A 27,039-nucleotide genomic window follows, 5' to 3' on the forward strand; every position below is an offset into this window, starting at 1 on the left:
CTGTCATTCAAGGAACAGGTTACTCCATTAGTTGCAAATCAGGGCTTTAAGTCTGAAATCAGGAGCCAGGGACACACAACCCTTAACGGAGGGCCCACTTGCTGAGTTCTGGCATCATACTCAATACTTTTTGGATTAAAAAAGGTCTACTCACAGATTACAGATTACTTCCAACAACTGATGTGTTTTCAAACTTCAAAGCAATATTATTTTGAAAGGTCCCCAGCCCCATGTTCAGGGTTAGTCTGGTTATCTCTGACTACTTTACGCGGCTCAAAACTGCTGTCGTGCCTATTAATTCTCCCTCCCGTCACATGCTTGTCGCCTCAGCTGCTTGAGTCCATCTACCACGGAGGCTTTTCAGTGGCTGAACCCCACCACCCCACCCCCACCCCCACTCGGCCTCCCAGCCTGCCTTTATAATGGTTCATATGAGCTAGTGGAAGTAATCTGGTAATCTTGTCACAATTTGCATTGGGCTCTAAAATAGTTCTGTAGATTTGGCCAGTCAGCAACAAAGCAGGGCGGCCATGGCACCTCTGACCAGGTTTTCCTGTAACGCGGATACGGGTCTGGCATGTTATCAGAGACACAAACATCCGCTCTCACCTCCCATTTTACGGAGTTGGAAACAACCCAAGCATTTGGGGGTGTTGATCTACTCTTCATCATGCGCTGAGAACCCAACCCCCCTCCCCCCATAATGATCTCTTTCACACACCTAAATAGATGCAAAGTGAGATGACATGCAGGCTCTGGGCAGTAAGGAGGCGTATCATATGGAGTGGCAGCTGAAGATGTGAGGCTTATCTGACAGGTGCAGTCTGAGAGTGACAGCATGGGAAGACTGGGTGGAGGAAGGGAGGGGTCTATATTGGAAACAGGAGGATTGAGGGGATTGATGGCCCTCACTTTCTCAGGCTCGGGCACTCCATCATGCCATGCTTAGTCTCTTCACATTTTATCAGCTGGGAGATGTTGTGTACATAACAACCCATTACATGTAATGTGTTTTGGAACATGAACTTGTCCGTGTAAGGTTTGATTATATTTAATAGTTGAATAATGAAGTAGGCTTCACTACTGAATATTGAGCTTTGAAGATAAACTTGACTTTAAAAAAACATTATGTGGTTATTTGGCCTGCGTCTTTCTTCCTTTACTCTCGTCCTTCCTTCATTAGGCAAATGCTGGCGGAAGGTTGCCTCCCCTCATTAAGTCCTTTCTTCCCTCAAACACAATGAAGCACAGAAGGTGATGATGATGATGGTGGCAGGGTGGGCGACATTCAAGTCGCATGTTGCAGCTGTTTCCAGATCCCAGCATCAGGATGAGAGCCTATGACCTCACCGGATGTATTAACTATGACAGGATGCAGGTGTCTAAAATTAGCAGGAAAACTCTTATTTTACATAGCGTTCTGTTTCCAGACATCGAACACAGGTGGGGGTCGCGGACCGGAGAAAATGTCGGCTCAACAATTATTTAATTGTGAACGTGACCGTGTCAGTTTGAGACCACCTGTATGTAGACTTCTGTGATCTGTACCCGGAGGAGAAGACACATACCCAAAAGACCTCACACAAAGCCGTCCTATCTGACCTCTTCAAAGACCACCACATCGGCAGCAGCACACGCAGAGACCTCTCTGTCAGCTCCTCAGGTTTCTCGATGGCTCAAAACAGGATTTAACCCTTAGAGGGTCATGGGGGGGTCAGTGGAATAAAGGCAGCTCAAGGGTTTACCTTGCTCCTCTATCATCCACTCATCGAGTCCACATGCTGAAGGATACGTGCTGTTTTTATGGCTTTTCTCAAGGACAGAGGAGGATAGAGGACAGCCTTTTTATTATCAGTAGAGCAAAAAATGTCAACTAAGACAGAAACAATGGTGATCCAGGATCAGATACTTTTATTTACAGACCTGTTGTTTGTCAGTCTCACTTGGTGAGCAACCAGGTTTAATGATCATGGATGGCAATGTCGCCCTGTTGGCCGGTCCGAAAAAAATTAAACTTGGATGGATCGACATTCATGATCCACAGAGGATGAATCCAATAATGATTTGACCCGGTGTTTTAGTTCTTACTTCACTGCCCATAATTATGGTACAAGCAAACGCTTTCGTGCCAGTTGTTGGCCCTCCGAGAAGCCTAATGGAGAGCATGAGGCCACAACAGCATGTGGATCTTCATTTTGAGCAATTGTGGAATATTCCAATAAAACTGGTTCGGGAGAAGAAAATGATTTATTTCAATGTTTATCTAATAAAAACAATCTTGAGTTTTTATACACCCTGCTTTTCGCACATTACTTCAATACAGACAATTATCACTCTTTTAGCATAAGACTAGGTTATAACACATTTTAGCATGCTGATGTTAGCATTCAGCTCAAGCTAAATAACGCCTGGCACAGAGGAGACATGAAATTACTGCGGATTCTGAGTTTATTCAAAATACAATAATGTGGGGGGGAATTTGACCACAGCCGGGTTTTAAAGTCGCAGCTCGTCTCTTTCGTTCTCCTGCAGCTATTTGATCCCAGCCCAGGCGTTAACCTCTCGAGGTCCGGTGTTACCTCCACCCTACTGCACGATTGCCCAACCATCTGAAAGCTGATCTGGCGTGGGGTAGAGTTGGAGATGGGGGAGGGGGCGGTGGGGGGGGGGACTGCAGAACCGTGTGTCTGCGGAGTCCTAAATCAGGGAGAAAAAATCGGGGACAAGTGACTTCCTGGGGGGGGGTTTATTGGGGAAGATCATAAGCGTGCCATCAGATACCGGAGCGCTCATCAACTCACATAGCACGAGACTTTCAAGCTGTCAATCTGACCTACACGCTCGTACATACTGTTAACCCCCTGCGTGGAATCAGACACCACACAGACAGATTATCCTTCCCACAGTCTGTCATTCAATGCCCCCCCCCCTTCCCCCCCCCCACCCCAGTAGCTCACAACACAATTAAGCATGTATGTGCTAGTCATACGTACAGGCACACACTAGCACACAGCAGGGTGGGGAGGATTTTCAATCACAGCATGCGTTCATTTTGGGGGTTTGGAGTGAAGGATTATTGATTTAGTAGACACTGGCCAGATGTGCACACATCCCCGACACATTGCAGTACAATTATTATTTCTAGAACTATTTGCAGAGATCTAGCGATAGTATAACAAAGGTAGATTATTGCTCTCTTCCTGCTCTATTTCCATCTCTTTGCTTTCTGGGCCCGTCCAACATATCTCACTTTATCCATTCTTCCACTGTATTTTCCCTCTCAGCGCCCTCATGCCCCCATTTGCTCAGTTTCTAGATTTCATTCAAGGGATAGAATCAAACCGATGCAGTAGCTTTTTGATTTTTAGGCAACTGGACTTTCAAACGGCTTGAACTCAGCAGTCCAACTCAGCGCGCGTGTAAGTTTCGCTGCTACCTTGTCTTCGCGTGTGTTTTATGGGTGTCTCCGTCTACGTGAAAGCTTGAGCACATAAATGGAGCTGGCAGGACCAGAAAGAAGGACTAACCTCAGGAAGGAAGGAGCTCCACTCATATGAATCTCCCCTGGACCGCCCAGCGAAGAGGCATAACCATTTTTGGGAGAAAGGAGCCATCTCCTAGGGGAGCACCATGGCAACAGCCAACATGGGCCCCCGCTTTCAGAGCTGCCCTTTTTTAAACCGCCCGATCAGAAGTGGCAGGCCAGGTTCTTCTGTTATGCGGCGTCTCTCGCTCTCTCTCTCTCTCTCTTGCCCATTCTTCTCCCGTTCTCTTCCTGCATGGCCTTGTTCACCAGGGAGGCTGTGAGAAGACTGCAGAGGGCAAGCTTGTGTGGGAAAATGTTGCCAGACAACACAGGGGTATGTGACAGAGGGCCAGCCAACACCATCTTGGACAGAAGGGGAACCTACAACTAATTTAAGAGCGACATTACTTACTACTACTGTTGAGCTGCAGATTCATTGCTTTCTTTATTGTACTTATAACTAGTTTTTACACAAGACAGGTTTGAATGGAAATAGATGAGCCTTTAAAATGAAACCCCTGTCAGTCATCATTAGTTTATATTTGCATGCTAGCAGCCCTAGTGATGTGGAAGCCAGCCTGGTCCACACCAGAATATCTCCACATCTAAGGGATGGATTGACTAAATATTTCGTACCTACATGGGCCCCAACCAGTGTCCCCTAACCCGACCCAAACTATTGATCTATAGTAATTCATTTTCACATTCACTAGACAACATCCACCCAAAGCTTTCATTTGTTGAATTACATGGTTGTACGAAATATTAACAGCAAAACAAATTATGTTCTTCACAAAATCTAACAGTATTTTCCAAAATGTAGGATTTAAAAATATTTCTCAACATTTTCCAAAAGTACTGCTGTGTACTTCAGCCTGAAAAAAATGACAGAACTATCATCAGGTGTGTAAATTAGGTTTATCACATTCACAGAACAATGTATAACTGTAGTGTTTTACGAGGTGCATGTCAACCAGTACAGTAGTTATTATTAAAGTAGAAGGTTATTAAATGGTTTGTTCACTTCACAAAACACATGCTGAATAATTGAATACGGTTCTTGCTGCTCTGATGCAAAAGCACCACCTTGTGGATGAAGGAGGGACAGAAATAACCCAGAGTAAAACTTTACGGTTGTGAGGAGAATATTATCATTATCATTATTATAAGACAACTATTAAAGTAAAAGATTAATCTAATTGCCTGTTTAACTTGCATTATTTGAATTTTTCCTAACGTATAATGTTCTCCGTTGACCACCCCGCCTAACGGGAACCCATGAGAGGCTGCAGCCAGCCGAGGAAGCGAGACACCTTCTGGAAGACGTAGCCTTTGCTGCAGTCGGCCCCCACCGGATTGCTTACCACCCCCGTGAGGAAAAACACCTCCCTGTAGAGGGTGAGAAGGGGGCTGCCGGAGCTCATGGTGCAGTCAGCGTTGGTCCGGGGGGTGGTGCAGCCCATTTTGTTGGTCACCAGGTTGGGGTGGGCCTCCAGGCACTGAGGCAGGGGGCTGTACGCGAGTTGGTTGAGGGCGAGAGGGCCCTCGAAAGCGGCCCCCTGACTGGGTTCCTTCCAGCCGGTGACAAAGGCCGGCAACTCCCCCGACATCAGGATGCTCTCTGCGAAGGCCTTTTCCGGCAGGCAGACGGGAATCACCTGCTTCTTGAACATGATGCGGTCGCGGAGCTCAATCACAGCCAGGTCATATTCGTGGGCGCCTTGATAGCGCGGGTGGACGTGGACGATCTTTACGTACAGCGTCTGCTCTTCGCCCTCATTGTTGACGCTGCGCTTGCCTGAGGAGGAGCGGGTCAGACGTGACATGCAGGGGGAGGAATTAAATAAATCCATGAATTGAGAAAATGAGAAGCACATCTGTGATGTTGGAGGCAACCTGGAACCGTGATTATTTGTCAATGGCATTCTTTACGGAAAATCCATTTTATGCTAATAAGGAGATAAGTCAATTCATTCTACAAATAGATGCCATGGAAAGCAATACTTTAATTGGATTCTGGTGAAGCTCAGTCTTTCACAGTTTATTAGGTAATGCATGTGTCCAGAAGACATTAATACATTAAGCTTTCTTTTTTTGGGGGGGTCTTTTTTGTAGTATTAGTAAAAGAATGATTATGTGTTTTGTAAACTCACCGACCACCACCTGGAAAGAGTTGTATTTGTTGGCGCACTGAGCTGAAGTCAAGACCAGGTTCTCCTTCAGAATGACGCCACTACAGAACCCTGCAGACTCTGTACTCTTCAGAAGAGCCTGCAAACAGACACAGTGACACGCAGCAATAATGACCGTAGTTTGTTTTGACCCCTTATTTATTTATTTCAAATTCTTGGTGTTTTCCTACCTGCCAGGGACACTCTGAAGATGAACAGGTAAGTCCTTTAAAGTCGCTGCGAACATTGCTGGAAACTCTGCTGTCCCACTGCCCCAGGCTGTTGACGTGACCACACGGGTAAGAGACTGCAAGAAGAACGTGAGATGGTTAAAACGACTCCTTTCTCGAACGGAAATCTTTTGTTCGTCGTCCCTTTTTGGCCCGGCAAATCCATTTGAGTTTCAGTTGGACTCCAACACTGGGAGCCGACGCCGCGTACCTGCCGGCTCACACTTGTCCCTGGTCGTGCGGCTCAGCTTCCATCCGCGTGCGCAGGAGCACTCATAGGACGTGTAGCCAGGTTTGCAGAACTGGGAGCACCCCTTGTTCTTCTCCAAGGTGCACAGGGTCTGGTCTGCATTGCGAAGAAGAAGATGAAGAAGAAGAAGAAAAAAAATAAAACAGGAAAAAGGCGTTGCGGCGTTCACAAACCAGCTGTGGGCTAAATTAACCACGACAGTCGCACTGAACTCGCCGTCACCTCCTCACCATTTTCACAGTGGACCCCTGTGAAACCCGACTTGCAGACGCAGTCGTAGCCTCCCACGCTATCCGAACACATGGCTCCATTCTTGCAGGGATTCTCTGCGCACTGGTCTCCGTCTAAACACGGACAGCCGGCCTTTGAGAAGATGCAATGCACTGCTGATGACTGAAGCCAAAAGCCATTTCAAACGCAGCACTCACCAATGTAGACAGCCCAGAAGATATCCTGCCGGAGAAAATATGCATGATAAGTGCACAGTTGAGAGGTTTTGAAGTGAAGGATGCACCCTTAGGGAGATGACCATGAAGTCCTGGAGCTCACCGTGCGGTACGAGTCCTGGAAGATCTTTCTGGCCTCCTCGTAGCTGCACACTTTCTCCATGCAAACCTGCTCCAGGGTGGAAGTGCCGTCAACGTTCCTCTTCTGGCGGGAGATCACGGAGCTCGCCTGCTGTTTGTCCAGGAACACTGGTGGAATAGTTCATGTCTCAGCTGGTTCATCCACAACAAGTGGATCCTGTGAGGAGGCTCGAAGCTTGTGCAGCTCTTGTGTGAGAGGCAAGTACAGTTGGTGGGAGTTCTGACACCGTGGCGTTGACATTATCGAATCGATAAATGTGACTATCTTGCTATTTTACAGAACCACAAATACCATCATTTGTTTAAGTGAGAATGCAGATAATTTCATTTATATGAATTAAAACAGGGCAGAAATAAACACATTAATCTGCATCAGATAAATCTTTAACTAACCCAAACATGCAACATTGCATCCACTGAGGCGAAAGGCACCAGCCTGCAGCTCTTCAAAACTCATCACGGAGACTCTGCCACATCATTTACTCGCCATGCTGCCATGCTGCTTGACCTCTTTTTAATTCCTCGCCCCCCATTGTCGAGTACTGCAGACCCGGCTCCTCATGGCTTCTCTCACCTGCGTGGGGGGTCTGAACAGCTGCCATGGCCCCCGCCAGCAGACACAGCAGAGCGGCAGATGTGGTGCAGGAGTGCATGTTGACGGAAGGCGTTATCCGAGCGAGGATCAATGTGTCCTACAAAGAGAAAGAGCACATTGTTGACATGATGCACAGGACGACCGAGAAAGAGGAAATTCGATATAGAGCCAAAGGTTCATTAAAGGTTTACTGGACAAAGATCGCCAACGACACAGGAGAAATAATTGGATGGATATTTAGGTTATGATTTATTAAAGGAAAAAAAATCATGTAGCTCATTTCAATTAAGAAGTTATAATGAGTTCAAAAAGGTTTCGCATCTCCAAAGCATGAGGGCATGAGTCAAAGTGTGAAACTCTGTTAAAAGTTAAAATACAACTCATATTCCTGTATATTTGGTGGATTTATTTGTATCGAAAATGCAGAACCTAACAAAGTGGTACAGACAGAAATCTGAAAAAAGAGTTAGAAGAATAAAAAAAAGAAATAACCATTAATAAATAATCCAAGTAAATTCAGCATATTCATATTGTAGTTACATGCTCAGAAATCCCTGTTATAACTGTAACAGTGAATGACCTCAAGCTGTTTAGCATGAGTGATTGTGCAGTTTCTCTGCAGCAGGTCATCGTTGTTCTGCAGCCGAGTTGAAGGGCCGCATAGACTTTCTATTTACACATTAACAAACATCTTAACAAACATCTCACTTTTAATTTAATTAGCGTCTCCAGCACAGGTGGTCAGATCAACAAAGCACAATGCATGTCATGTATTTGTACGTTAAAGGAACCTACGCTTCCTATCTGCGCAGCTATTAACAGTCTAGTAGCATTTAGCTCAATTTGGAGTAAATCCACAGAGAAGGACCCGGATGAACTGCAGCGCATCTTCTGGTCTGCAGAAACCCGATTCTGCTTTTCTACAAAACTGCTTTATTGTAACAGCCACAAATAGAGTTCTATATTTACACACCCACCGTGTGTTTTCAGGGCGGGTCCAACATGTTTCTGAATAACGGTACGAAACAACAACAAAAACAACAACAACAGCAGCAGCAGTAGAGATTCTGGGTACCTTCAGCTACGCACTGAATCAAGGTATCGGCCCGGTCTGGTCCCTCTTTCTGTCCAGGGGTCCTGCAACGCAACGTCCTGCACGGTTTGGGTCGATCAATCCAAAACAACAGATGACCACATCCGATTCTGCTCAGTGTTTTGTGCCTCTGCTCGATTGTAATAAAAAAGAACGGCCACCAGGGGGCGCTGCGGGACAGAGCGGACCGGCACATTGGACGTGACAAAATGAGATTTAAAAAAAAAGAGAAAACATTAGTGCCCAAGATGCCCAATGCAGCTCAATATAAGACATATAAAATTGTGTGAATATACCTATAACAGACATAATTAACAAGATAAATCGAAAATAGGCTGTACTGTATTAAATAGACGCCAAAATAGAAAAATAGGACAGCATAAAGTCAGAGGTGTTGTGTAACTCATTTTAGAGATTTTATAACTAGTTGCTACTCAGATGAAACTGTGTATATGATCAGTACACCACAATTTAAATAATAAACCTGTGGTTTCCAACCAGCTGTAGTGGACTGAAAATCTAAATCTAAATTTAAACTTCCTATTAATCTTGATTCCCTAAATGTATGTGGTTAACCGTTGGGTCACTGACACCTTTAAGGTCTCTCAGTCATTGTATTGTATTTTTATATTGCCGGTTTATATAAAGTGTCAGAATTTTTTTCTGTCTTTTTTCATTTAGGCCAGTAATTGAAAAAAGACAATTAAATTAAACAATGTGAGAGGCTAAAATCATTCTTGGTGAACTACTCTTGACCCCACACTCAGACAAAGACCCAAAACCTTCAACTGGCTGTCACAAGGTAAAAAATAGTTTGTAAGCTTCCTAATACTTAACCTGGGTTTAGCTTGTGACAAAATATATGCACATTTGTATTACAAAAATTTTACCCATTGTTTTAGTACACATGCATTAAAAATACACTTAAAACCTAACCTCTATTTTCCTCAGTAGTGTGATCAGAATCAGGAACTGCTGATGCACAAACTTGATCACAAAATAAGGTGCTATGTGCTGCGATCAATAGCTTTAGCGTTACGGCAAACACACACACACACACACACGCACACACACACACACACACACACACAAACACACACACACATGTCTAGACTACAGCAAACAGCCAATGACTAGATCGGGGCTCAACACAATCAGCTAAAGCAGACATGGGAAATTCAAAGTGGATTAGATAAGGCTGTAAGGCTGCTTAGTTTTCTGCACAATGAAGAACAGTTTTGTATCTCATATGTTTAAAAGCTTGTAAAAGCTTAACAAAACCTTTCGTTCACTCGAGAGGAGTTGTGAGCCCTTACTTAGAGCTATTGCATCCTTAATATCCAGCTCTGCAACTGGTGACTTGCTTTCCAAACACAAAGTTACTCTTACTGTAAGTCGCCTTATTTCGATGGGATTGTCCGTGAGAGCAATGTGATTTGTGGACAGGGCCGCGGGGCTTTAGTCTCAGCCCCAACCATGTTATTTCAAAAGTCTAATGATGGCAGTATTAGAAGCCTGCTCGGACCAGCTGGTCCCCAGTGGTGGACAAGGACAGAAGCTTGACTGCCCAGTCCAGGGAGACTGTTCCCCGGGTGAGGAGAGCGGAAGGAGTGCCAGCCCTGACATGCAGAGCTGCAACTCTGTGTAAATTATTGAGATTGTAGTAATTTCCCAAGTGACTGTGGTCTGAGGTGAAATCCAAAGTTGTTGTTGAGTCGATGCACATGTTCATACATACGATAATGATTTGTTGACTGTGAGGGCAATGGTGTGCATTGCCAAAACTCAATTTCTTCAGTTTCACGTGTGAGCTCGCTGACCCATTCACCTTCCAATTGGGTTCAATTTTACAGGCGAGCTACACAAACATCCATCCCAGGAGGCATGGGTTATTAATGTCACCCTGCTATCTGACAGCTGTCCTGATGAACACCCGGCTGCAGAGGAAATCCCTGTGACTCACTGTATGTTGTGATCTCAATTATTCTCCTCCGTGCATCCACTGCTGCTCACTTTTAAAAAAACATTTTGGGCAATTGAAGACTTAACTAAGACGATTGACAGCATCAAAATGTCCGGTTGGCTCTTGAAGGTACAGAACTCTCACCGGATCACCACCGGCTCAGAGCAACAGGTGCGTCAGTGTAACGGATGGCCGTGTTAACTGCTGGCTTTGCTCAAAAAGCCCGCTGCAGGCGAGACGTATTGTGTTCAGAGTTGACGCGTTAGGCCCGATGTAGGGAACAAAAGGTCTCACTAAGATGGTGAACATCGCCTGGTAAACATCACCAATGTGCTCATGCTATCATGAAAAATGGCTGCAGACCCTTTGGTCTTGTTCCTCTATATATTGCGACCTTTTCTACTGTGCTCCAGACATTCCGAGATTCTCTCTTTATGCGAGCATCACACACAACAAACCGTGAGCTCACACAGCCTCATGCGTGAGTTTTTTTTCCGTTCTGCGCCGTCAGCGACGGATGTCGACGTGTAAAACAACAAGCTTTTCTGGGATGTTTGAGGTCATAACGCCCGTTTGTTTTTTGTTTTTGCGTGTCTGCATTTAGGGAAGCACGACCGCGCCACACCGCCAGCAGCATGACCAGCAGCACGTGCCCCTGGTTGTGTTTTTGCAGGAGCCTCCCCACATCGCACATGCGGAGGATCTGTTGTCCTGTGTTGAATCCTACGGCCAACAGCGGCCCGCGCACAACACAATCACGCCGATATCAAAGCGCCGGAAGATGGCGTGTAATCGAGTTTGTGTGACAAGGACCAATGATGATGTTGTATTAAGTACTGGAGAGCGAGCACACACTACCGCTGTGTTTTTTTCTTCTCTTTCTCACAGCTTTGTTAGCTACTCTTGAAGAATTGCCTTCCCCCCTGTCCCTCATTTCTCGGTGATCAATTCACGTCGGCCCGGCCATATTTTATTTAACGCTCCTCTCGCCGAGTCCCCCGCGGCTCATTTGTACACGTGTAGGTGGGGAAAAAAATGATTGCTTCTTTACAATCTTCACACTTGCCCTCACTGCTCCGCACTTCCTGTGACTTCACTGCATTTGAATCAAGCGGCGTACTGTCGGGAACAGGTCAGCCATTATTGGGCTGTTTCTGCAATTACACAATTCCTTTCACATGGTGCCCTCCATTTGATGGGTGCAGCGGGTGTACTCAGGGTGCCACAATCTAAGCAGAAAGCAGCTTTGGTCCAGATCTTCTTTTTTGATCCCCGCTGCATTTTCTCCCTCAAAAACCTCTTTCTTCTCCTCTTTCTTGGTGTAAAACCCTTTAATCTCGCCCGTCTTCAGGTCCTTGTTGCGGTCTCATGTGGTACATTTGAAAGGCGTGCTGTATCTCATTCAGACAGCAGATGTTTCCTCAGAGGCGTGGAGAGGTGGTGTAGGCCTCGATTGTGCTGAAGATGCATTGAGAGATCAGAAACACAGCTGATAACTCTCTGAGGGAAAAGGATGTTTCACTTGTCTATTCTAACGCTTAAGCTGCGCTGTACTGAACGTCTGCACAATAAGCAACTGCAACAATCCCAGAGGGATCTGTTAATGATCGACAAGAATAACGAACACTACACATCCACAATTCCGACTACATACGTCAAAACTATAATAATAATAACTCAGGGGTTTGGGAGTATGACATTTTGTTTTAAATCAATGGTGGAAGAAACTGAAAAAACAACAGTAAAAACTTGTTGTTTTGGGGGACTTTGTTTACCGTTGGCTCAAACAAAACAGTATCCACAGTTCACTTTGGGCTCTGATCTTGTTTTAAGAAAAGTCGATTAAGAGCTAATTCATAATTCATAAACTCTCCAGCATTGTATTCCCCAAACGTATTGTCTGGTGAAAGCAGTGTCCTGTTTCTGAAAATATTATGGGGATTAAAACTGTTGATTAATTAGCTCACAATAGTCTTTTTAGACGAAATAACTTATGTGAAAATGAATAAATGAATCTGCTCCGACCCTGACAAGGCACAGAAATGAGTGTTTCTTAAGAAGGAATATTGTGTTTTTCAATGTCAGCCTTCACCTCATTAACAGTTCACACTGCATGGCAAATTAGATTGAGCCGCCATTACCAACCCCCTCTCCCACACACACACACACACACACACACACACACACACACACACACACACATACACACAGACACACATGTATTTACACTGTATGTACCATTTATGATATGCAAACAGGATTGTAGGTTTATGTTTGAATTCTTGTGATTCAAAGAAAACACTGACAATATGACGAGAGAAAAAACACACTACATCCTCTTCGACTTCACCTTCATTTCATCTTTTCCCATCTGTCACATCCTCATCAGTTTAATAGTCTCTTTGTGTTCACTGCCCTCAAACTGGAACCTCTCTTTTTCTCTCGAAGCCTCCCTCCCCTCTGCACCCTCAGCCTCTGTCACTCTCCCTCACTTTCTGGTCCCTAGCGTGCCTTTGCTCATCATCCAGCTCTCCTACCTTCCTCCCTGTTTCCGTCTTTTCCTCCCTCTCTCCTCCTCCTCCTCCTCCTCCTCTTCCTCTCTCCTCCTCCTCCCGCTGCGCTCTCGACTCGCTCTCATTCCCTCTCGCTCACACACTCAGGCAGCATCCTCCCCTCTCCATTTCTACCTCCATACTCACCTCCCCCCCCACCCCCCTCTCCGCTTTGCTCCTGTCGCCTCCTTCCCTCACCATCACCTACTAACACATATCATCTCTCGCAAACTCTCCCCCCCCCCCCGTCTGTTGTCTCCCTCCACTCTCTTCTTCATTTCTCCCTCTTTCTCACGCGCTCAACCTTGTTGCCTCGCGCGCAAACTCGCGCACACACTCATGCTGATTGGCACCCAAGGACGGAGCACCCTCTCCCCTGCACCGGCGAACCGGGCAGTCCGCTCGCGTGGCCAGGCTTCTGGAGACTGAGCTCAGCTGAGGAAGAGGACGAGGAAGAGGCCATGGAACACAGCCACATCTTCCCTGTTTTCTCCCCAAACGGGAGCACCTGGAGCCCGGGACAGCATCCCACTGAGTTTGCACAGGCATGTCCTCTCGGACCGCTGCCCGTCATCTACTACAGTGTCCTGCTCTGCCTCGGCCTTCCAGGTGAGAAATGTGCACGCACCCTTGTGTGTTTTTTGGTTTTTCGCGTCCAATCCACGCCGCGTCTCGTGCTGTGTGGATTTGCCTTGCAGGAGTCACGCTTTGTGTCTTGTCTTTGTTGTGCACTCGTCTGTAGGTTTGAATAAGTGATACAGTTGCTCCAGAGTGCCACTCGCTGTAGGCGCACACGCGCAGACACACACTGTGTTTTTTTTTTTTTTTTGGTCGATCTGACCTTGTGGCAAATCACTTGTTCATGCGTACGTACGTCGCATGCTTGTGTCTGTGCTTGTGTCTGTCTTTCAGGAGATAGATGTGTCTCTTAAGTTGGACATCTTCAAGCACTAAACAATAAAGGGCAAACTAGTATGTTCACAGCGTTATTAAATATATTTATTAAAGCAGCTCAAAACTGCACAGTTTTAGCTTGTGTGCATGAAAGATGTGTGCATAATGACTCAGGCTTGACCTCGGGGACAAGTGTGTTACATGACTCTCCCCAATGACCTGAATTAATGACACTTCCTTGCTGCGTCTTTGCCACTGACTGATTGGTTCGCTCACACTCGCCGTCGGACCCATTTACTGCCTCTCTCTCCCGCTGCGTGATCTATGAGCGCTGACCTGGTCTCGCAGGTGGAAGCAAAGTGACGTGCGCATGTAAATGTGCGATTAGGAATGTGTGTCTGTAAGAGGGACGGACACAGGCGGGAAGCACAAGGTCGAATGAAGGAGGAAAGGTGTGGATTCCTAATCAGGGGTCGGGTTTCACATGTTGAAAGCCCACTCGATGGTCAGAGACCCATTCGCTCTGTTTCTGTCACCAAAATGCAGGATTATTTCTCACGGTCAATAAGCATTCAGGTTTTTCACTCAGCACAATCACTGACTTTTCCTGCCTTATTTTTCTTAACGTATAAGATTCTAATAAATTGTCCGTGATGAAGATTGTCAGAGAGATGCTATTGCGAACCTAAGCGTCTCTATTTTATAACTAATCTGCAATAAAAAGTGAAAAGCCTTTGTGCGCCAAGAATGCGTTCACTCCACAAGATTTGCAGACTTGTAAAAGTAAAAGTCTTTTCCTCTGATGAAATCTTCCAAATAATAAAAATCAAGTTTTGCACAAGCAATTCTCCCTGATGTCATTTTGAGTTTCTCCTGCTTCAGGAGTTTTTCAAATTCCGTTCCCAACTCGTCTTTACAAGGCGCTGCTCAACACCGGGGTCGAGGCCGTTAGTTTAATCACAGAGTGATAATAAACGGGGATTGTAATGCAATTTTACAACGGCTGTTTAAATTAATGTGTGAATGCGGCCGACTCATACTTTGCAGCAGCCGAGATTAACTTGTTCAATCTTTGAGACGTTCCACTCAGGCTGAACCATGAATCTTTCATGAGGGCGGCATGCGGGAGTAGTAACGGCCTGACCTACAGACCCACTCGGATTTAACACTCGGATGGACAGGAGTCTGGTACCTTCGTTACCAGCCCTGCATCCGGGTTTCAGGGAGACGTCCTCGTCCCCATGCAGTTCCCGAGGGGGGGTCACATCGAAAACGCCGATTTAAGGATGAAAAGATGATGCGAGGTGATGAGAAAAGGGTCTAAGACACATGAAGTGGGGAATGATTACTGCTTGACCCGGTGAAAAAGGATGAAACCATATCTCAGGGTGGACCGAGAGGAAGACAAAGACCCCCAGGAGAAGAAGAGCAGAATGAAAAGGAGAGTAATAACAGCAGAGCCAGTGAAGTAGCACATCCGAGCCCTGAGTAGGGGCAGCCGCAGACGGCGGAGCCACATTTTTAATTAACCGCTAACTCTCTCTCCCTCTCTCTCTCTCTCTCTCTCTCTCTCTCTCTCTCTGCACCGCACTGCTTGAGACAGGACAGACGTGTGCCGGCATAACAAACAGCACAATGAAGGCTTCGGCGCTTTGCCTGGTTCTTTCGACATGCAGAAGTGAGGCCTGCTCCTCGTAGGGTACAGTGTGCCTCATAAAGCGGTCAGAGCCATGACGCACACTGTACAGCATGTTGACGATGAGGAAGGGTTCTGCTGTGACACAGGCGGATGTTCGAGTGAAGCCGCTCTGAATGTCCGAGATGAGGAAAGAATCATTGTTCAAGTTAAAAAAAAAAATGTTTCTACGCGATCCGTTCTGTCGGTGGGGGTTGTTGACTTTTTCCCTGCACACATACGTTTACATCCTTCCTGCGTTATCGAGTGTGTTATCGTGTGTTATCGAGATAATTGTTACCAGTAATATATAGTAATATTGATACCAGAATTTTGCCCAAAGAGGCTTGCGTTTAAACTATTTAGAAATGTGTTCATGTTAATTGAATGTCTTTGCAGCCGAGCAAAGAGCCGCTGAGAACATTTAATTAAAATCTATCATTTTCTCATTAGTAATTCTACATTTATTATTTAATTAGTCATCAGGGTCTTAGTTAATATTCTTTTACAAAAACTTCATCAACAAACCAGAAAAGAAGTTTTCTTGGACTAAATTTACACTTCTGTGAAATTCATATTTGATGTAACGCCTCATTACTGTATGAATGTCAATTTGTTGTTTATTCATTCATGATTAGAATATGGCTTTATATACATATTCAAGCTTTCATCTGGATTTGAAGGGTTTCAAATGGACAGTCTATTTGATGTCCCTGTGGTTGAACACAAATTCTGATTATTTTCTTCACAACATGAATAGTATGTTTTTGTTGAAAAGTTCTAATCATGATCACGTTATAGTCATAATCAATCATCAGAAATCTATGTTTGAAATTTAAAAAAATCTGAAGATATCATACTTGATTGAGGCTGTTGAATGCAGACAAAGAGTGACCCCAAAAAAGAAAGAAAAACTACTACAAAGAGAAACAAAATGACGAAAATAATAATCAAAATAACTAGATAGATAGTTCCTTTATTGATCCCAGAAAGATGAAGAAAGTACAAAATGTAAAAAATGCACAGCCTATTCAAAAAATGGAATAATATGGAATCAAATGAACACGAATACAGCTAAAATAGGATGAGGAACTATAAAGTCTGTGAGACATGCTGAAGTGTGGGACCTTCAGCATGTCTCCGCTCAGGGGCCCCGTCGTCTCGTAACCCGCTCAAGGTTGAGGAAGCGACAACAAGCGGTTGCATGGAGTTGAGACGTGTGAACGCCGTGTGTACAGAGACGTGTACGAGTCGCTCCTCCACCTTGAACCCTCCTGAACCCACCGACTCCACTCCAAGCCCGGTGCGTTCCTTCCCTCTTCCTTGAAAAACTCTCACACACTTTGTTTGACTGTTGGACAGCAAACGTGCGAGTTGAAAAAACAGATTCGCCTCCCACTTATCCACCCTCCCGACGACGAGGGGAGGGGAGGGAGCAGGAGGGTTGGGGGTGTTCCACCCAGTGGCCCATACCGGGAGCGAGTATCGCTGCTCAATGAAGAGCCGGGCCGCAGAGGGATTCGCAGTTTGGGCTATTGATCTGCCAATCTGCAACAGCGACACGGCACCTGTGGTGGAATGTGGGCTTGTCAACAGATGCAATCACTTCAAACGTGTTTAAGAGTTTAAGATCAGTGGTTTTCCCAACTGAAACGAGATTGTAGTTTTTTTTTGTCTAAGCTCTGGTTCGTCTCCAGAGCAGAGTGTGTCAGCTTGTCGCGGGGGGAGACGAGCCAGAGAGGCCTCGGGAGGACAGGGGAGGAGGGAGGGGGGGGTTGGTGTTTCAAGCAGTAAATCAGAGATGGTGTCGGTGCGGCGAGCGGGTTGACTTTGTTTGACCCGTTTGAACAAAACGCTGCCGCCACTGCGGCAATCCCAAATGCCCGCGTTGTCGGAACTTTTTTTTTTTTTTTTTTTTGACGACGGTAACAAATCAACCCGAGGATGATTACAGCGCGTCATCTCAATGTTTAATCTTCTAAACCGTTTACCCCTCGTTAAATATCTCACCCTGCCCTCATTCTCCGACAAAATCTCACCGTTTTCTTCTTCATCAAGGCTGAAAGCTCATGAATGATCCAAGAGCACTTCATCACTGTGAGCAATGTTTATGAATCCTTTAAACAAAATGAGCCCAGTTGTCAGACTGCAGCATCTCATCATCCGGTTGGCTGTGATGTAAAGACAGTCGTCTCCTTACACCTTTCAAATGAATGGCTGTGAGAGGTGAGCAGAGGCAGAGCGCTGCAGCGGCATCAATATCATTAGCTGCAACCCGGGCTTCTCTCTCTTAATATGCCCAGATTCTTCATTACATGTTTCTCTTTTCTATGAGCTCGTTAACTCTCAGATCAAACCCATCAAGCTGATGCTCCCAGTAAAATGCGTTGGCTGGATGTGATCACATGATCATAGCATTACAAGCCAGCTCATTGCAAATTCATAGAAATATTAATGATCAATTCATTTTAAACACCTTTAAAACCCTAAAAACCTAATTTTATCTTCACTGCGTGTTTCTTTAGTGGCTTTGCAGTGGGGATGTGGTTCTGTTTTTAGTTTTGGGGAATTAAGGAATTGCCCTGCTTTATGTCCGGCCTGACACTTAGAGAAGACAAAAGGGGAATGGTTGTCATCAGGAACAAAGTGCTTGTGACCTTTGAAGCGAGCTTTGATATTCACCCCCTCTCTGTCTCTCGCCTCTCTTCCTTTCCTCCCACCTCACATCTCCGTGTTTTCCATCTAATCCTCCCCTTAGTCTCCTCTCTCTTTTTCAACCACCAGTGACCTTCCCTACACCTCACCTTCCATCCATCTCCTCATCCCTCTCTTCTTCCCTCATCTCACCTTATTAGCCACCCGATAAGCCGTCAAAGCCGAATCTCAATTTTCTCCAAATAACAAAAAAAAAAACTTTAATAGCTACGCACCCTTTTCAATGTGTGTTTTTTTCTAGTGTTATTTTCTTACACATTTGTGTGTGTAATATGAGGCCTAAGAGGAAGACCATGTTCAGCATCTCATGTTCTGCCACCGGTTTTGAGGGGTTAAGATGCACGGTGTCATTTGTCGACAGCCTATCCGAACGCATCCCTTTAGCGGTGGGATGAGTCAGCCCCTCGTTACACACCTCGGGGAGCATGCTGTGCCTTCTCTTTTCCCACTAAACAACGTCAATGGCCCTGTCCCTCGTCACATTAGGAGAGCAGCAGGGGGGAGTGCAGACACAAACAGACAGGGAGGGTCACCCATGTATGTACACACACACACACACACACACACACAGCAGCCCATTATCTGTCCTATAGGTCGTTCTAATCCCCACTCGGCTGGAGATGCTTATTTTTCGTAGCAAGAGAAGAAAAAAAATAAGGTTGCTGACCCATTGCATGTGCCTCTGCCTGTGTCCAGGCACGAGGTGCACGTCTCTCTGTGTGTGCACGGATGCGTCATCTTGCAGTATGTGTTGTCCTCAAGTCCCTGGTGTATGTCGGCGCGGATGTGCAGCTTTCTACCCTCCCCGAGCCCCGAGACAGATGTAGAGAAGTCAATTGAAACGAATGGGCTTCAAGCTGGCTCAAGCTAAATGGAAATGTCATGGCTGCAACGGATCCCCTTTGTTTGTCTGTAGAAGGTCCCGTCTCACCGGGGAGCCCGAGCAGAATAATGCCCATGCAGTGACAGTCGACGCCTTACTGTTTCCATTTCATGCCACCCCTCTCTTTTAAGCAGTCAGCGGATAAAGGAAAGCTGAAGGGAGAGAATTGACGGATGGCGGTACAATAGAGAGTGAGGCTATGGATTAAATGTGATGTACATTGTGCAGGATTAGTATTGTGCCTCCACCAGGAAGTTTATGAGCAGCTCCGAGCTTAGCAGCAGAGAGTGTTCTCTGGTGCAAAGAACACACACACTGATAAGATCATTTTGGATGAAGCAGATGAGAGTCTGGCGATGTGTGTCAGGTAAGCTGCATGATGACAGCGGTGCGAGGCGGATGTATGGGAAACAACACGTACAACAGTTTTCATGTACGATTTAGCATTGCATTGTTACAACATGGTCACAATGGTCTTCATTTTCAAAGCGTCGCTGCTACATTTATCATAATTGAACTGCTTTGTCGGGAGATTTGGGTAAAGGTAGTAGCGGTGAATGTTGCCTAATCTCAAGCATTGACGAAAAACGTTCCTAACTCACTTCTTTATAACTTCACGCTCCTAGATTTTTTATAATTTCACTTCCGTAGTACCAAAGACCTGTGAAACAGACTTTAACGTGTAAGATCGGGGAGTTTCTCTTTGGTTTAACCAATATACTGTATTGATACTCACAGTTTGATAATGGAACGTAAAAGACATTTATGTCTTTGTTGAAATCAACATATTTTGACCTCACAGTGCTAAATACTTTTTTAGCTTAGCCTTGTATACAAATACAAAATCAGTCCGAGGTTGACCTGAAGTTGAACGTACTGCGGATTTATTTGCATCTGTCTTCAAAAGCAAAAACAGCCCACCAGAACGGAATAAGGAACAGACAGAAAGTGTTGGTGAAAACAAAGAATCGATAACACACGCTACCAAGATTCAGCATGAAAGCTATTTAACTTGTCTGTGCAGAGGTTGGTGTGATGTACAAGCGAGGGTGTCTGTAACAATGGGGCGTGTGGAGCAATCCAGCAACCCTACACGACCAAATATAATGACTTGTTCAGTGTTATTAACCCGCCCTGACATCTCATTTATGCTATTGATAGATCGTACGTCAATGTATCGGCACACGTCTAATGTTGTTTGTGTGAATGCGTTAATGTCTGTGTGTGTGCGTGCGTGTGTCTGTATTTGTGTGTGTTCTGCTGAAGTCTGGCAAGGATGTCTTTAGTCATTACCTGGAGGCGGCTTTGAAATTTGTAATCAGCTGACAGTGGTTGAGGTTGCGAAGTGTGATGTAGCAGACTCCTAGCTGCCATACTTAATCCAATTCAAGATCTATTACTGCAGCGGGGCAAAGAACCACAGAACACACACACACACACACACACACACACAAACATTGTATGGGCACTGACAGCTGCTAAGTGCATTGATGTCTTAGTGATGCTGCGATGTAAATCGATGTCAGAGGCATCTCAATCGGACAAGTCTCAGTGCTTAACCAGTAAGTTACACTAAGCTTGGTTACTAATACAGCATGAAATAAGACTCTTTGGAAATGTATTGATTTTCTCGGAATTTTACACTACAAATCACACATCTGATTTATATGCAAACTATATAAGCAAACTATTCTGACCTTCAGAAGACCCTCTGTGCTTAAGATATACAAGCAAAGGTATTATTATGTCCCAATGAAATGTATGCAGCATGCATTAGACATACTTCGTAGGGGCAGCTCACAACCTGTCAACTCTATTGATGGGGGTCACCTGAGAATGAAGTAATATACCAGAACAGGACAAAAATGATGTGGAAAGAGCCTGTTCAGTATAATCCCCAAACTGCACGTTCCCCTGAGAGGCGAAGAGCCGCGCTCCTCCTATTTGGAGCAGGCGAACAGAGGTCATGTTTTGGTAGACGCAGCAGTGGAATAAATCACATTCGGGCATTTGTGTCCACGTTTGTTTTAGCGATGAGAGTAGTGCTCCCCCCTCCTGGTGCTATAGTCAGCCACCCAAAGAAAGGGATAGAGTTGGAACAAATAAACAAGAAGTTGAAGCAGTGGAAACATTATCTTCGCGCCACATGGGAGAGAAGGTATGACGGCAAATGTCGGAAATTTGTATTGAAGGAGCGGCCGTCCTCGTGCTTTGTTTTTAGGAAATGAACGGCCCCGCGGCACAGCGACTGGCAGGAATCAACTCAGCCGAGTGCCAAAGCTGTGATGCTGCGCGATGCCCCCCTGCTTTTGTTGTGGCTTTACTCTTATTACTATTAAAGATAAACAGTTTGGCCAAACACAGAGGCAGATGCTGCTGGAATCACACAGCAGATATAGGTGAAGAGGGAAAGCGGCGGTAGCAGCAAACAGGGGAAGGATTATGCAGTGGGAGAGCTGGTTGAACCAGGTGCATACTGACTGGTTGAGATAACAGATCCCATAATGTGTGCGTGTTGGTGTTGATGGTGCTGATGGTCTTCCACATAATTCCAAAAATTGTTTTATTCCAATCTTTATGTGTTGCCCGTTTGCGTTGGAGCGGTCTCTCCTTTGTGTCGACAGCAACTGTAGTTCAAATCCACTGCGTTGGCGTCTGCTCAATTGGCTGCTCACTAACACTCCGTTTTTCTGTTTCCTCCCCTCGTCCTATCTGTGCCCACATGTTTTCCAATCTCATCACACGTTTTCCTTCCCCATCATTTCTCCATTTCCTCCATCTTTTTGATTTCCATCACCTTCCTCCATCCCCTCTTTCCTCCTTTCAGCTAACATCCTGACTGTGGTCATCCTGTCCCAGCTGGTGCTGCGTCGCCAGAAGTCCTCCTACAACTATCTCCTGGCGCTCGCGGCCGCCGACATCCTGGTGCTGCTCCTCATCGTGTTTGTCGACTTCATATTGGAGGATTTTATTTTGGGCACGGCGCTGCCTCCGTCCCTAAACAACGCCGTGCAGGTCCTGGAGTTCTCCTCCATCCACACCTCCATCTGGATCACCGTGCCGCTCACCGTTGACCGCTACATTGCCGTGTGCCACCCGCTGCGCTACCATACCGTCTCCTTCCCGGCTCGTACGCGGAAGGTCATATTTTCCGTGTACGTCGGTTGCCTGATCTCCGCGGCTCCTTACTACTGGTGGCCCGAGCTGTGGCACAGCCTGCCCGGGGTGGGCAGTGGAGGAGGGGAAGGAGGAGAAGAAGCAGCAGCCGCAGGAGGAGGAGAGGAGAGAAACAGTAGAACCGTGGCCCAGCATGTCCTGGTGTGGGCCCACTGCGCCACCGTCTACCTCCTGCCCTGCACCGTCTTCTTCTCCCTCAACGCCGCCATCGTGCGCAAGCTGCGCCGCCGCCGCAGCTGCTTCCGTCTGCGCGGCTACTCCACTGGCAAGACCACCGCCATTCTCCTCGCCATCACCTCCATTTTTGCCGTTCTGTGGGCGCCACGCACCCTCATGATCCTCTACCACTTCTACTCCCCTCCGCCGGCTTCACAGGGGGCCGGCCGGCTGCTCCACGTGCTCACCGACCTGGCGAACATGCTCGCGCTGCTCAACACCGGGGTCAACTTCTTCCTCTACTGCTTCATCAGCAAGCGTTTCCGGGGCATGGCGGCCAATGTCCTGCGAGCCCTGGTCAACTGCCGGAAGCAGCCGCCGCCGTTCTACGCCAGCCACAACTTCTCCATCACGAGCAGCCCCTGGATCTCGCCAGCCAACTCCCACTGCATTAAGATGCTGGTGTACCAGTATGACAAAAACGGGAAGCCCGTCTGTATTTCCTCTTGAGTCCACCTCGTCCGCCAGCTGCCGCCACCGCCTCTCCCCCACAACCTCCTTCCCCACCCTCAGTCGTTGGGGCACACGTTGTCTCCTTGGTGACCAGCTTTTTTCCCCGCACGGGAGTCTTTTGAGGCTTGAAAATGTCAACACGCCTGGAGAGCACACAGGGGAGCGTTTGGCTAGCTTTGAGCGCTAACAAAGTGGTTGGCTAGCTGGGTGGAAAAGCAAACAGTTTTCACAAAGCGGCGACTGGCATCAAAAAGATGTTTATTGTTTCCCTCATGCAAAAAAAAACAAAAGAAAACAGACGAAGCCACTATGAGTGAGGACTCATGACTCACAGGATATCACCGTCATCTTTCAGTGACTTGCGACGTGTATGAGCAACACAAAATAGACTAAACTAGCAACAGGAGGAGTCCGCGGTGAAGAAATGTCCGACATCGATCTCTCCGTTGACGCTCTCTTCTGCACGATGCTGTAAAACGGGAAGCAGCCGCGTTTCTGTCCTGTTGGAAGTCATTTCCGGAAAAGCAAAAGTATCCGGTCAGGAGTCTGGCCCGTGAACATCTGAGAGGCACTTCCTGTCAGAGGCATCGACGGTTTTGTCTGTATCTCAAGAAATGCTAAAACAGCGCTGTCATTTTCCAGTTTAATATGCAGAAACTTTTGGACTTGGGCTTTCCTAAAAAAATAGAGAGCCGTGGCTGACTTTCCTCATGCCAAGTTCATCCCAGCAGGTTGGCACTCGCTCTGGGAGGCAAAGCAGTGATTATTGTAGGATCAGTAGGCTATTCCGCTTATTGTTGGTTCAATATTTATTATGGTAAACTTGACTGTTATTGTTGCTTCACAAAAATGCAAGACAAAAGTCTGAGTAATCTAGCAATCCCATTTCCAATATTAGGTAGAGGAAGTTTCTGCCATTAGGAGATAGTCCTCTATTAACTATTAATGGTACTTGGTGACTACTGTTAGCCATTATCTGAATGATTATATTGAATGTCGCATCTCCTCAACCCTTTAGTTTTCTTAGCGACGGAGAGCAAAACAGAGAGACGGAGAGGATGGTTTGTTTTCCCTCCAAGGTTTTCTGTCCCGTTATGCCGCAGTGAATTAGGTCTCAGGGCCGCAGTGACACATTTCAGATCCGTTCATTCTGCTGCCTGCTGATGGAAATAAAGTTACATTTTACAACAAAACCCACTCACGTACATTGACACAGATCTGCCCGAGTCCTGCCCAGTAACAGACGTTGACACACACGCACTGTGCATTGGATGTGCCCTGTATTGCCCATAGAGGAGCACGTTGAGATCAATGCACATCCATTCTGCAGACACCTCGAGGCATTAGCAGTCTTCATCTATCCAACAAGGATGGAGCTGCGCCAAAGGGCGAATGTCAGCTAATGCATTCCTGGAGATATCAGACACATCAGGCCCCGTTTCAATGGATGAGGCCTTAAATCTGATTTGGCTCTCCTGTCATAGCTGGTCTCATGCCCTCCAAACTGGTTCGACACTAAAAACATCTGACACCCAGTTTGATTTTTTTTTGTTGCCCTCATCTGCTTTGTACGCAGCTGTTTGTTTGGAATTCAAACAAACTAGAGGGCCTGAATGCAGCCAAACTATTTACAATTCAAGGCGAATACACCCCAATCGCTACCTCCCATCTGATTTGAATATGACAATGTGGTCATCAAATGAATTCAATTACAAAACTGTTGAAGGTGCCTTGTGATGCAGGTATATGTGATGAATAAAATGTTCCATCAAAAAAAAATTATTTGTAGCAAGAAAGTCAATCTGCAGTTATTGTGCCGTTCTGAAAAGAACAGGCAATAAAAGTTTGAAAAAAAGCACATTAAAATTTTGAAACTATACTTAAGAGCTCATAAAATTCACTGTAAAACTGTGTTTTGACCTTTAAAGAGTGCCGTCTGTCATCCATACACCTCACCGATCATTCATTGAACAATTTTGAAATGTTGGCCATTTTACACATAATATGTCTTTTTTCAGACTAGTGATAAGGAGCCATTTTGTGAGCATTTATAATGCAATGCAATTTCAGACATCCAAAATAATAGTTTGAATCAAAGTAACTTATTGACATAGTATGCAGGCACGGCACATGGAGACATTAGTGTATGTTTACCCTATTAACTACACTATTTCTCTCTATATTTGGAATGTTATGGCTGTTGACAGTATTATTTATTCATTCAGTAATAAAAAATGATTCCTTCTGTTTTTGGACTTTGGGCTTCTTTACTCTCAAAATCCATTTCTTTGTTCCTATTAAATTGATTGTCCTCAAAATTGCTTGTTAACGAAGGAGCACCTGTCACCACTTGCTACTTACCTCACCTCACTCTGCAGTCCCCCCACGGCTCCCCCTTTCCTCCCACTTCACGTTGAATGCACTCGCTCAAAGTTAATTTCACAAGTGTCCTTTTTACTCGTTAAGTGAAGCCTTGAAGTCTTGCGGCTACATGTGCATACTGATCATACCGGGCCCAATTTCTCTTTAGAAAATGGATGCAGGCAGTTAGGGTCTGTGAGAAGAAGCTGCTGGATGTCAAGTATTATTTGATGTAAATTAAGACAATAAACGTGCCAATAACCGGTAATCACTCGGGCGACCTCCATCAGTCGAGATCAGACGAGTCCATCAGTCATCCTCATCAGCAAGTTTAGTATAAAGGCACAAAAATATGCCATTTAATCTTCAATCAATACTGCCTAATGGTCCAACTATGATCGTTAAGAAAGTAAGACTCAGATAAATGATTATGGTTTCAGCCTGAGGAGCTCATGCCATATCAATGTTGCCATGACATTCATTTTGCGTGTTAACCCTTTACAGTGTTGCATGTTTATGTGACGTTTGCGGGATGACCGGCCCTCTGGGAACAAGGCTGCAAAACCAGCTTCAGGAAACCAAAGTGAATTAAGGAGTAGGGGGAGTTGAGAGAGTGTCACGTGCAAGTATTTCTTTGTCTCCCACGTGAGGCCCTCGGTAGTGTGTGCGTGTGTTTGTCTGTGTGTGTGTTTGAGAGAGGGGGGGGGGGCTGATACCAACAACAAATTCTCCCTGTTATGATAAGATCTATATTTTCTTTAGCTAGATATTAAAAAGATAACAAAACATAAATCAATCAGAATGTGAAATTGTGTTTTCTCTCTCCTAGCTCTCCGTCTCTCTCTACCTGCTTAGCTCTGCAATGTGTGTGCGTGCGTGCAAGTGTGTGTACATAATGTCCGTCTTAGACAGAAAGACGCTTTAAAAAGTGTTTGTGCCATAGGACCTGCAATGTAAGAAATCAAATATGTATTTTTGGTCAATCATGATGAATATACGTACGTACAGCACAGTATTATAACAATATTACATGAATGTACAACTGATGCTTCTGCCATTTTTGTTGGTATTTTTCAGATCGTGATTTTTTACACAATGACCATTTTTGAGTATTTTAACTTTCGTGAAGTTTCAAAACTGTGTTTTTCGATCGTACTGGAGTAACTATAGGCTTGCATAATTCTTGTTATTTCCCTCTATTGAGTGTATTGACAGCGTAAAGAGTGTGTATTACAGTTTGGATTCAAGAAATAAAGAACATTATCTCTCTACATTGAGTCACTGCCAGTGTTTATTTGTGTCGATGAGTGAGATTTTTGCTTTCTGGATAGTTCATATGTTATATTAAACACTAATGTTAAGTCATAATTTAAGTACTTAAAAATGCCCCAGTTGTCTACTATGCTTTTTAAATATTTACAGGAAACAATCATGTCATTTGGCATTTTTGTTTAACTCTATTCCCACAATAAAACAATTCCAAATACTGTAATTGCTAAATCGTTAGTTGAGAATGAATATATCAACTTGGATTTCAAATCTTCCATTATACTTTTTATTTACATTAAACTGCCTCAGAAGTTATATAGAGAAATAAGAAGTATCACCATTTGCTTTAACGTAATCATTTTATATTGGTTAATTCCAACCATAGTTGTGTCTCCATACTCACATCTCCTGTCTTTAGGACAGACATTC

The 27,039-nt window shown here is 45.3% G+C and overlaps 2 protein-coding genes across 3 annotated transcripts; one reads left to right on the top strand and one right to left on the bottom strand.

The window, feature by feature from the left end:
- Positions 1-4,427: 4,427 nt before the first annotated feature.
- On the bottom strand, positions 4,428-8,600 carry proza (protein Z, vitamin K-dependent plasma glycoprotein a). Of its 2 annotated transcripts, none has more exons than XM_037477168.2 (9): positions 8,435-8,600; positions 7,339-7,456; positions 6,727-6,872; positions 6,606-6,630; positions 6,408-6,521; positions 6,139-6,273; positions 5,889-6,004; positions 5,680-5,797; positions 4,428-5,324 (listed from the first exon to the last, which is right to left on the bottom strand). In XM_037477168.2, exons 2-9 carry the CDS (start codon positions 7,415-7,417, stop codon positions 4,792-4,794), a joined length of 1,266 nt encoding a protein of 421 aa, XP_037333065.2. In that variant the 5' UTR covers positions 7,418-7,456; positions 8,435-8,600; the 3' UTR covers positions 4,428-4,791. The 2 variants fall into 2 exon arrangements, with proteins under 2 accessions (XP_037333065.2, XP_037333066.2); XM_037477169.2 differs by having other exon boundaries at positions 8,337-8,600.
- Positions 8,601-12,939: 4,339 nt separating this feature from the next.
- gpr139 (G protein-coupled receptor 139) lies at positions 12,940-26,044 on the top strand. Its single transcript, XM_037477308.2, has 2 exons — positions 12,940-13,576; positions 21,962-26,044. Exons 1-2 carry the CDS (start codon positions 13,429-13,431, stop codon positions 22,975-22,977), a joined length of 1,164 nt encoding a protein of 387 aa, XP_037333205.2. The 5' UTR covers positions 12,940-13,428; the 3' UTR covers positions 22,978-26,044.
- The last annotated feature ends 995 nt before the right edge of the window (positions 26,045-27,039 follow it).

Source organism: Pungitius pungitius, chromosome 12, assembly GCF_949316345.1.
Source record: "Pungitius pungitius chromosome 12, fPunPun2.1, whole genome shotgun sequence".
In the NCBI taxonomy this organism is placed as follows: Eukaryota; Metazoa; Chordata; class Actinopteri; order Perciformes; family Gasterosteidae; genus Pungitius; species Pungitius pungitius.